Below are 12,385 nucleotides of genomic sequence, written 5' to 3'. Positions count from 1 at the left end.
CTGAACGGGAGAACAGAACTTTTAAAAGCAACCACATTTCCAGAGAAAAGGGTAGACACTCCTCTAAAGGTAAACCCAACCAATACTCTGCTCCCTATTCTGTAGTCAACTAATACACACACCCTTGCAGATAAGTGCTCTCATTTAAGATTTTACTTCTCTAGAAATCTCTTTTCTGCCACTGAAAGATACACCACTGCCATCAATACACTGACAAAAGTCTTAGAGTTAACATCAAGTCTCACTGAGGGCAAAGACTGTATTTATTTGAGAATTTGCATCCACCAGTGAGAACCACCTTTGGTCTACCTGTAAATTCCTAAAAATGTGAAACCTGCTTAAAATAAGAGTCTGTCTGTAAGTGTCCCTTACTTGTCTGAAAGCACAACTATTTCCATCATATATATGAAATGGGACTGCACAAGGTCTCAGTATCTCCTGGTCAGGAGTTTCTGAGAGAACTACTTCAAGTATGTAGTTCTACAGCAGGGTATTTCTTCTCTCTCGTAGTCAGCTCTCTAAAAATAAGGGGTTTTTTGTTAATGAGCGCAAAGAAAGTTTCTAAAGGTTCTCTGGTAACCTTACATGAAATTCTTGGCTTACTTAAATCAATGTAAAATGAAAAAAACGAGGAGTTTGACTACAAGTACTAGGGGATTTCTTCCAGTGTTTATGTCCTTTTTTTTTTTTTTTTTTTCTCTTTTTTTTCGTCAACAGGAAAGGATATATTTCAGGAAAACATGAAAAACAAAGTTTGTTTGTTTGGGATTTTTTTTTTTTGTTATTCGACAGAGCTCAGAGGACTTCATAACTCTCTAAATGCTCTGTCTAAAGAATCCCTGTAGATTTGGTCGCTGTTTTCATAGAACAGAATCATAGAATCATAGAACGGTTAGAGTTGGAAGAAACCTTCAAAGGTCATCTAGTCCAACCTCCCTGCAAGGACCAGGGACATCCCTGTCTAGATCAGGTTGCTCAGAGCCCCATCCAACCTGGCCTTGAACATTTCCACGGATGGGGCACCTACCACCTCTCTGGGTAACCTCTTCCAGTGTTCTACAACTCACATGGTAAAAAATTTTTTCCTAATATCAAATCTAAATCTACCCCCCTCTATTTTAAAACCGTTACCCCTCATCCTATCACAACAGGCCCTACTGAACAGTCTCTCCCCATCTTTCCTGTAGACCCCTTGAGGTACTGGAAGACTGCTATAAGGTCTCCCCGGAACCTCCTCTTCTCCAGGCTGAACAGCACCAACTCTCTCAGCCTGTCCTCATAGGAAAGGTGCTCCAGCCTCTTATCATCTTTGTGGCCCTCCTCTGGACCTTCTCCAGCTGGTCCATGTCCTTCTTGTGTTGGGGGCTCCAGAACTGGACACAGTACTGCAGGTGGGGTCTCACCAGGGCAGAGTAGAGGGGGAGAATCACCTCCCTCAACCTGCTGGCCATGCTCCTCTCGATGCAGCCCAGGATGCGGTTGGCCTTCTGGGCCACAAGGGCGCATTGCTGGCTCATGTTGAGTTTCTTGTCCACCAGCACTCCCAAGTCCTTCTCCTCAGGGCTGCTCTTGATCCATTCTCCACCCAGCCTGTATTTGTGCCTGGGATTGCCACGACCCAGGTGCAGGACCTTGCACTTGGCCTGGTTGAACTTCATGAGGTTGGCACGGGCCCACCTCTCCAGCCTGTCAAGGTCCCTCTGGATGGCATCCCTCCCTTCCAGTGTGTTGACGGCACCACACAGCTTGGTGTCATCAGCGAACTTGCTGAGGGTGCACTCCATCCCACTGTCCATGTCGCTGACAAAGATGTTGAACAGGGCCAGGCCCAGCACGGACCCCTGAGGGACACCACTCGTGACCGGCCTCCACTTGGGACATCGAGCTGTTGACCACCACTCTCTGAGTGCAGCCATCCAGCCAACTCCTTATCCACCAAGTGGTCCGTCCATCAAACCCAGGTCTCTCTAGTTTAGAGAGAAGGATGTTGTGTGGGACAATGTCAAAAGCTTTGCACAAGTCCAGGTAGATGATATCCATTGATTGTCCCTTGTCCACCGATGCTGTCACCCCATCATAGAAGGCCACCAAATAGGTCAGGCACAATCTGCCCTTGGTGCCATGTTGGCTGTCACCAACCACCTCCTTGTTCTCCATCTGCCTTAGCATGGTTTCCAGGAGAATCTGCTCCATGACCTTGCCAGGCACAGAGGTGAGACTGACTGGCCTGTAGTTGCCCAGGTCCTCCTTGTTCCCCTTTTTAAAAATGGGGGTTATGTTCCCTCTCTTCCAGTCATCAGGGACCTCACCAGACCGCCATGACTTCTCAAATACAATGGCCAGTGGCTTGGCAACTTCATCTGCCAGTTCCCTCAGGACCCGCGGATGGATCTCATCAGGTCCCATGGACTTGTGCACATTCAAGTTCCTCAGATGTTCCCAAACCTGCTCCTCAAATACAGTGGGCGGTTCTTCATCCTCGCAGTCCCTGCTTGTGCCTTCCACAGCTTGGGTGGTGAGAGAAGAGCCCTTATCCGTGAAGACTGAGGCAAAAAAGTCATTGAGAACCTCAGCCTTCTCCATGTCCCGGGTAACCAGGACACCGGTTTCCTTCCAGAGGGGGCCTACATTCTCCTTGGACTTTCTTTTGTCCCCTACATACCTATAGAAGCTTTCCTTGTTGCTTTTTATATCCCTGGCCAGATTCAATTCCATCAGGGCTTTAGCCTTCCTCACCCAATCCCTGGCTACTTGCACAGCCTCTTTGTAGTCCTCCCAGGCTACCTGACTCCACTTCCACCCTCTATAGGCTTCTATCTTCTTCACTTTCAGTTGGTCCAGGAGCTCCTCGCTCATCCACGCAGGCCTCCTGGCCTTTTTGCCCGACTTGTTCTTCATCAGGATGCACCTCTGCTGAGCTTGGAGTAGGTGATCCTTGAATGTGGACCAACTTTCCTGGGCCCTTCTTCCCTCCAGGGCCGCCTCCCATGGCAGTTTGCCAATCAGGTCCCTGAAGAGGCTGAAGTCCGCCTTCTTGAAGTCTAGGGCTGAGAGCTTGCCGTGTAGTTTCCTTGCTGCCCTGTGGATCTTGAACTCCACCGTGTCGTGGTCGCTGCAGCCAAGGCTGTCCTTCAGTTTCACATCCCCCACCAGCCCCTCCCTGTTGGTAAGCACAAGGTCGAGCATGGCACCCCTCCTTGTCGGCTCCTCTATCGCCTGCAGGAGGAAGTTATCGTACACGCATTCCAGGAACCTCCTGGACTGCCTGTGCCCTGCCGTGTTGTCTCTCCAACAGATGTCAGGGTGGTTGAAGTCCCCCATGAGGACCAGGGCTTGTGACCGTGAGGCTGCTCCTATCTGGCTATAGAGCACCTCATCTGCTCTGTCCTCCTGGCCAGGCGGCCTGTAACAGACCCCCACCGTAGTAACATCCCCTGTCCGTCCCCGTCCTCTAATCTTGACCCATAAGCTGTCAGCTCCTCCTCCATCTCCAGGCGGAGCTCCACGCACTCCAGCTGGTTGCTGACGTAGAGAGCGACACCCCCTCCTCGTCTCCCCTTCCTGTCCTCTCTAAAAAGCCTATACCCCTCCATGTTGACGCTCCAGTCATCCGAGTCGTCCCATCACATTTTACTAAAAATGTAGAAAAGTAAAGGAAAATTGAATATATAGCTACTTAGGATACATAAGAGGACATTTTCCTGGAAGAAAGGAACAACTGGATTTTAGATTCAGGTAGGCTTGGATCTTCCATGTCAGATGTTTGCTAAACCAGGAAATGAATATGCATGACTAAATAGTCCATTTTTAGTTTATTCCAACCTTTTTCCTTACATAAAATAATTTCTGAAGCATTTAATAGCTTCCCAATTGTGCATAAAAATAATGAATAATTTTTTAAAACTACATTTTTCCTCCTAGTGTAACACTTAACAGATTTTATCAAAAAGCCTATTTCTTTACAAGTACAGAAACCAGCGACATTTCTGAAAGCGTCAGACATTAAATACTCAGCAGAAAGGAAGGACATGGACGCCGCTAGAATTCAGCGGCCTCAACTTCAAAACACAGCAGTTCAGGTGTGCAGTAGAGGAGATGTGTTTTTTTTGGTCAGATGAAAAGAACGGAGCCATGACTCCTTAAAGGACTCCTCTGCACTAAGGAATAGCATCATCCTACACAGCAACACATTTTTTATGACTTAACACTGAAAAGACAGAGGAATGTTTCTTCATGCTAATAGTATCTTTCCTCTACTACATAGGAATAGGAGAGAAAAGATAAACACCTTGAAGTTGTTGTTATGTGCAGGCAGTTGTTAGATGAACTGAATTAAAGTTGTGATCAAACAAAACCACGTCTCATTCTTCTTGCTGTATGTTTTGATGTTTATTCACTATCCAAAGGCGAATGGGTGTCCCTGATCTCAATAACTAGAAGTCATGTCAAAAACAATTCTAAAATTACTTAAAGCAATTGTCAATTTACACAGCTGGCAGTGAAAAATGCTAGATTATTATGCCTAACAAAATACAAGTTTACTCATTAAAATGCTAGTAAACTTAACAGTATCATAACAGACTTTTCCCCTCCCTCAAATTTTAAGATTTTACTAACATTTTAAACTTTAAAAACTACTTTTTTTCCCTCTTCAAAATAACCTGAGAAACTACATGCTGGATCTGAGTTCTTTTAAACACATCTCCTAACTCTAGTGCTACTTATTTTAATTGTCCACATTTTTTTAAAGCTGCATTCTTTAAAAACATTACATAAACCAGCAAATTGAGTATTAGCTTTTGAAATATTGATGTTTTGTATATTAGCATCATTTTCCTGTGTGTATACAGTACATTTTTTCCAAAAGCAATACTGCTGAACATGTCAACATTCGAAAAATCTCAAGTCAGTTTCAGGAATTTAAGTAACTTCAGCAATGTAGGAACATGGATGTGTTTCCTAATAGCAGCTGCTGAAATGGTGTTTATCATAAATGCTGTAATACGCTGCACCAAGCATTCTGGCTACTGTAAGAGTATTCCAAAGAGACTGTTATGTTAACAGACTACTAAATCCTCTATTCCAACTCAAATATATGACAAAACCCCAACACAAACAAGCTCACTTAAGCCAGCTTATACCAAGGGAGGAAAACTTCCTGAGTTTATAGATGGTGATCAGCTAAGACTCAGTAATTAAGGGCCTTCTTGGTTTAGTACATTTAAACTTAAGTCCGAAATATTAATGAGATTGAAAGATTATTTTTCTCTACTTCCTATTCTAGTGGCATATCTACAGAGAGGTACTCTTGAGATACCGTAATGGTAAATATAGAATCATAAAACCGTTTGGGTTGGAAGGAACCTTTAAGGGTCACCTAGTCCAACCCCACTGCAAAGAGCAGGGACATCTTCAATCACATCAGGGTGCTCAGAGCCCTGTCCAACCTGGCCTTGAATGTTTCCAGGGATGGGGCATCCACCACCTCTCTGGGCAACCTGTGCCAGTGCTTCACTCTGTTCATCATAAAAATATTTCTTCCTTATATCTAGTTTAAATCTAAGTCCTTCTATTTTAAAACCATTACTCCTCGTTCTCTCACAACTTTTTTCCCTGCTAATTGATTTAGTGTTTCTTAAGTACCTCTGTGCAGACATACTCACAGGGAGACACACACACAGTATATTTCTCAGTCTTCAAGTGCCCAGCCTTGAAGTATAATAGTGTAATGTAGGAAATACTGCACAATAGTATAAGGTAGGAAATACTGCAAACTAATAAAAACGTGAATCAAGTTTATCTCAATACTCATGTAAGCAAACCCTAAAATAGAAGTTTAGCAGATCCAAGGTAGGAGAGGTTATGTTATTTCATCAGATCATGTATCACTGAAATGACAGAAATTTCCTTCTATGAATACAGAAACAGATGTTCTGATCAAGAAACCTATCAGTTTTCCAATTTAAAAAAAAAAGCTCTTTTTTTTTTCCACAGAGTTCGCAAGCTACCAAGAGATTAATTAAATTAATACAAATAATAATTAATAGGAAATACTCTTGCAGAAAACATATTTACACATTCACATCTGCTTCCTAGTTCTAAACTGTACCACGCCTTCAATATTCCATTTAAGTTCTAGGTTTACTTCCTTGCCCACAGATGAAAGACATAAGGGTCTATGAAAATAATAAGCTGAATCCTACTTTGAGTTGGTGAATCCAATATTAAAACTGGATATACAGACTATTTTAAAGTCATTTATCTTACAGTATCATATTTAAAAACAAAAAATTGCAAAACAAAGTTATACTTCATCAAGTCTTAACAATATGTTGTAAATTGGTTAACAAAGGGTTAGCAGAAAAGTAACAAGATACAACACATTTTTTATATAGCAAAGTCTAATATCCATATTATTAATAGACACCTTTCACACAAAACATTCGGTATTTCTAAACCATGAAATCACTGACATCTTGACACTGCCATAACCTCTTCTTCTTCCCCAACAGAAAACCACAGAGCAGGAGATACTAAGAATTAAATACCGCTAGGGTTACTCAGTGCTGATTCAGGTCCCTTTCTTGCTCATGCTGGGCTGTTACCGACAAAGCAAGCTATCAAGAGTGGCAAGCAACAACCACAGAAACAGGCAGGGAAGAGTGAAAAAGGAAAGGAGGCAAACATTTCTTGATTTGTCCAGGATACTTTGTGTTGTGAGGAACAGCCAATACTCCACACAGCAGTTCAGACTACAGTGTCCAGGCCTACGTAAGCGTGGGAAATACAGTGATTTCATAGCTGCAAACACAAACCTTTGCACCTAGTTTGACAAACCTGCGTGAGAATTAGCCCAGCCACACCAGACATCTACACTGAGCTCCAAATATTGTTCAACTTTTCCTGTCTTGGTAATTCATATACATATTTGCTTTTCCTTTTTAAATTTAGACAGTACAAACTTCAAAGGAGGAACTGTTTTCCTTGGGTATTAATACACTGCCTAACATAACATGGTTCTGGTTTTTAGCACTGTTACTTGCAACTCAAATAACCACATCTAATTTTGTCTGGGAAGACATGGTAGGAAAGAGTGTTTAGGTATCAGGTATTCCTACCTGCAAGCCCAAAAGGGCAGATGTTTTCTTTAGCATTCGATGACTTTGTATTTTAAATTGAGAAACAAACCCCTCTCCCCACCCTTTTTTCTCAAGATACTACGGCTGCTTTCCAGATGAAAGCTCCTCTGGTTATTTTCTTCTAAACTGTTGGAGAAACCTGGTGAAGAGGGAAGGCAATAGGGCAATTTCCTGTATTTCGGCCTCAGCTCTCACATCCTATTTCAGGCATGTATGAGAAGCACATACAATGGAGAGAATACTATTTACTTTTAATAGAAGACTTAGGAGTTGAGGCTGAAAATACAGAAAATACTACAAATACTTGATTTCATTTGGAAAATTTATTTAATGCACTGTAAGCAAGGCAAACTGAACAATAAGGAAGGAGAAACTGCTCTATTTCAAATCATTACTCACTCTATACAACATGACAGAAAACTTTCTATGTAACAATTTAATTAAAGAAGGTATTACAAAGCATAATCATAAGGAGCTGGTACAAACAGAACACAGACAAGTTCAGCATCTGGAACATCTGTTTCTGTTTCAAAATTTTGATTCTGCAGTCTCAGTAACACACTTAACATTGCAGGGTTTATGGCCCTAAAAGGAAAAAGACCACATTATAAAGTTGGTTCATGAGGAAGCAACTCTTGCTCTTGTGCAGAAGGAAACTGAAGTTCAAGCACTGAAATGAACACTCACAGATGTAACTTGCACAACTCCTAAGAACACTTAACTTACTATAGTAAGAAATTCACTGTCTTTCTCCACATCACGTTCTTGTTTCCTAAACATATAAACTGTTTAAGTGTTGGTCCTCCTAAGATCAAACTAACAGAGCTGAGTTTCGCCACGTGTACCTTAAGAGTTTTGCAAGACTGCCATTGACAAAGAAGAATTAGATACTACTGTTTTGGAACAAACTAAACTGTCTAAATATTTAAAGTGCATGTAAGTAAGGACAAGATTTACAGTCTTTTTCCTTTAAAAAGGACTTTCATATGGAAAACGGGCCATGGATATTACAGCTGCAGTGACTACGGCCATTATTCATATTCTTACATACAAATTTAACAAGTCCCAAAATAAAATGCAGGATTATACAGATGAAGATTGTTTCACAAATAGTACTAGCAGACAGTTTTAAAGTTCTACAGGCAACAACTCTGCCATTTCCTGACTCTGTGGACTTCATAATGTGGTCTTTTAGAGTTATATCTAATGCAATATGCCTATGTAACAACAACTTCTATAAGAAGGTATTTCTTCACATGAACATCAGAATAGACTACGTTTTTGTAAGATTTCATATCAGGACTTCTGGAAGAGCCAACACTGCAAAGCCCTTGTCAGTGTTAATTTTATAGGCTAAGTAGTGACACTGAATTCTTTGCAAGATGATGGGGTGAAATTCCCAAGATGATAGTGACTTCCTTTAAAGTTGTGGAAAAGATAACAATATGGAGAGATTAAAAGAGGTCAGTAAAAGTTTAAGAACACTCCACTGAATACTTACACCATCTATACTTCTTCTAGCATGAGGTCCATATGTATCTTCAGACCCTAAAACCTGTATGTTAACTGCACTGTAATCTTCATACCCAAGCTGACTGAAAATAAGACGAGTCCTGCAACAAATGATTTTTTTTTATTAGTAAACTGCCTCAAAATGATTATCTGAAGTAGCCCTGTGTGGTCCACAGGAGTTAGCTCTGTCATGTAAACTGGACTATGAATACTTTACACTAAACAAATATACCTCAATACTACAAATCAAGCCATTACTGACAAAGAAGTTATGCCTCTGAATTTATCGCTAGGTTTCAAACAGAGCCTTTTGTTTATTCAAATTATTTGAAAGATGACAGGCAAAGACAAATAAATGGATTTCAGCTCTTACTTTTATCTTTAAAACAAAGACAGCTTGAAATGGAATTGCAGTGTATGCAGTCTTCCCGGTTTTCACACTGGTAATTCAGTTCTTAACTGTTTCTGCTCTAAGGCATTGTGAACTACCAATAAATACATGAAGCCACCTCATTATATCACAGGCACAAATGAAGAAAAATTGAACTGAAGGAACTTGTATTCAAACCTTAAAAGGTATTTATTTTGGATTAGTGAACATAAGACTCAAATGCCAAAAAGTAGATAAAGATTTTAAAAGAGAACGTTTCTCCATTGCTTGTGCCTTTCCAGTGTGGCACTGAAATCCCTTAAACGTCTTCTGCTTTTTCTACTAAAAGCACATTGTGTCAAGAGTGCCAAGTTTATTCAATCACAATTAATAATGCGCATGAACACTACCTTCTTTTTATATACCACGAAAACACAACTGCTTTAAGAGAGACAGGAATTAATATTGGGTTTTTATAAATAATAAATTTGGATTAAATAGACTGTTTGCAACAACTTGTAGCAAAAAGAGCCCAACTCTCAAGCACTAAAACTGAAAATGACCGCTAGAGTTTAAAACAAACAAACAAACAAACAACAAAAAAAAACATATGAAGTCCAAAATAACAATAATTAAAAACAGTAAAAAAGGTTTAAAATAATTCAACCGTTAAGAACAGTCCAACTTATTAACATACTGCAGACTGGAAAAATAAATTAAGTTCTGAAGCACCTAAACTGGCTTCCCAATAACGTTGGTCTGGCACCACTCTAGCTGTATAAAAGATTTTATCAGTTGAAATATTGGAATTATGTTAGGATGAGGAAAATATTTTCAATCACTGGAACATTTTGAAAACACTGTTAATGTATCAGCATTGTTGTAAGTATCAGCATGGTACCTGAAAAATGAAGCAATGTACAGGACTTAAATACAAAATGTAATTTTCTAATTGTTGCAAAGAGATGAAGGTGGTCCACGTACCACAGATGAGGCTATCTCTATTTTGATGACCACAGGAAAGCAGGTACTCAATTTAAGGCACCTAATTTTGCAAATTGTGTCTGTAGTAAGTTATTTATCTTCAGATATTGCAGTTAGAGATAATAGAGTTCAAAATACATTCTGTGGGTAGTATTTAGCCCTTTGATGTGTCTCGGTAATATAACAGAACCATCAAAAATGAAAGGACACCAAAGACTATTCCAAAGAGACTCCTTCACACACATACTGCCAAATCACTCCTGCTTTCAAAAATGAATAAACACATAAAGGAGAAGCATGCAAGAAAGAAGTTAAATAAGTCATACTACAAGCTGCCCAAGCTGCTTAATGTCTTAGGCTGACAATTAACTCAACCTGTACAATCGAAGCACCTTAAATTTGTGCACCTTATACTGTACATGTTGTATTAGACTACTAGAAAGAATTTAATCTAGAATGGACTAGAAGCTGGCTAACTGAAAGATCATGTCCTTACGACATTCTCTTGCAACGGGAATTGGTGGAGTCAGAGCTTCCTAAAGAGATGTAGTTGCTGGTAGAGCATTCTCTGACAATTATCAGAATAGCTTAACTCTTATTCTGTATCTGGGTTGAGATACACAAATCAACATGCTGAATAAATGATTCCACTTAAACATCAAGCTGATGTTGACGGGCAATACTGTATGTTGTCATTTTTAATGCACAGAACAAGCCATAACTGCTCCAGGCATGCCTCACGGGCTGGAAGCCACTTATTAAGCCAGTTAACCAGCCTTTGGCTATCTCCCATCAGCCCTCTTCTGAGGATTACTCAGGATAGCACAGTAAGCAGGCTGATTTTCTAGTGGCCACAGAGGCAGCAGCACCACAAGCTGTTTCAATCAGACAAAAGATTAATGTAGTCTGGTCTGAAATAATGTCCAGGAGCAAACATGAAAAGGGAAAATATGGCATTCTATTTCCAAAATAATCACCTAGCTTCCAAAAACATTGTTTTTCAGGGACTTCTGAGTTCCTGAGTCTTTGTATTTAACAGCTCTTGAAGGGTTTTTTTTCCCCCTCATTGATTTTCTCAGTAGCTCTTGGACACAAACAATTTTAGCATTCGCACCACTCCGAAGAGAGGGATTCCATAGTTTAATTACACATCCCGTATCAGCCTACGCTTATCTGCTATGTGTGTTGAGGGAAGTCACCCAGCTCCTTCTTCATCACAGTGCTGTACGTGGGCACATGTGCAAGAAGCCACTCAAAGTCCACAGTGAACCTTGCCACTTCTGACAGTTGTCTATCCTAGCGCACTTGCTGCATGGGTCTATAATAGGATGGGAGGTGCGGGGAAGTTTTATATAAAACATGGCAAAAAGAAATATATCTCAAAACTAGAAATATGGGGCCGAATAAACGCTCATACTTCCATGAGGATACAGAATTATATTTAAGATAAATCTCTCCTTGCCCAAATACACTGGCATGACAATATGACTACAAGTTTATCAGTCTGTCTTACAATTATACAAAGTGTTCTAGTAAACAAAATAATTAGTCACATTTTACTAAGATAATTTTGTTTAAAACACAAACTTGGTAAACTGCCTACATTTCACAGCACTAAGATTTTTCACAAAAAGAAGTTATGTGAAAATCAGTGAAAACTAGTTTCACATGGATTTCTCTCTGGCACCTAATAAATTTTAATCTGAATCACAGCTTTTCCCTCATGAATTTGGGTTTCTCTCCACTATCCAACCATCTATTTTCAACAATATTTGACACCTTTCTTGCTCTGTCAAAGGTAGCTGAAGTGTAGAACCTGAAAATAGGTTTCCTAAACAGGCTACTTAAGACTTGAAATGTCCTCCCAATTGGAAGATTATAATCTTGCAAGGTTAGTATGGCTGCCATCATATGTCATATTTCTATTTTCATCATCTCAGAAAAGAAAAAGCAAAAAAAAATCCCTTCCAAGACTCAACTACTAACCTTTGCAGAATACTTTCCGCAGTGCGTTTCCCTTTTTGCACGGCCTTTGGACCTCCTACTGGACAGACAGCCGTAGCTCTGAAGCCATCAAGGTAAGTGGCATTTACCTAGTGAGAAAGGGATTATGAAACTACATGGAATTCAGTCCTGATATGCTATAAATGCTCTTTGACAATTGTTATCTATACGTCAAGCAGAAACATAATAGCAAGAAACCATCACCACCACAAAAATTTACTCCATTATTTAAAATTCTATTGGAGGAATATTCAAATCTGCAAAACTGTGAAACTCTGAATCACTTCTCTTTATCATCCTTAAATTCTCCTGTACTTATCTTTTCTGGTACACAGAACACTTTCTGATATTGAAAAGCTGAATAATCTATCACAGT

At 40.1% G+C, this 12,385-nt stretch overlaps 1 protein-coding gene across 3 annotated transcripts in view; it reads right to left on the bottom strand.

Moving 5' to 3' along the window:
• The window catches only part of LOC147600951 (uncharacterized), a 66,559-nt gene that overhangs the window by 30,536 nt on the left and 23,638 nt on the right, over positions 1-12,385 (bottom strand). For all 3 annotated transcript variants that reach the window (XM_086747379.1, XM_086747380.1, XM_086747381.1), the window contains exons 11-12: positions 11,992-12,098; positions 8,641-8,752 (exon numbers count right to left, since the gene is read on the bottom strand). In XM_086747379.1, coding sequence (XP_086603505.1) covers positions 8,641-8,752; positions 11,992-12,098 — 219 coding nt within the window. The remainder of the gene's footprint in view (positions 1-8,640; positions 8,753-11,991; positions 12,099-12,385) is intronic.

Source organism: Chlamydotis macqueenii, chromosome 4 (assembly GCF_036417535.1).
Source record: "Chlamydotis macqueenii isolate bChlMac1 chromosome 4, bChlMac1.mat, whole genome shotgun sequence".
Lineage (NCBI taxonomy): Eukaryota > Metazoa > Chordata > Aves > Otidiformes > Otididae > Chlamydotis > Chlamydotis macqueenii.
Note: the sequence above shows the minus strand (reverse complement) of the source record. Positions and strands in the feature narration are given on the sequence as shown.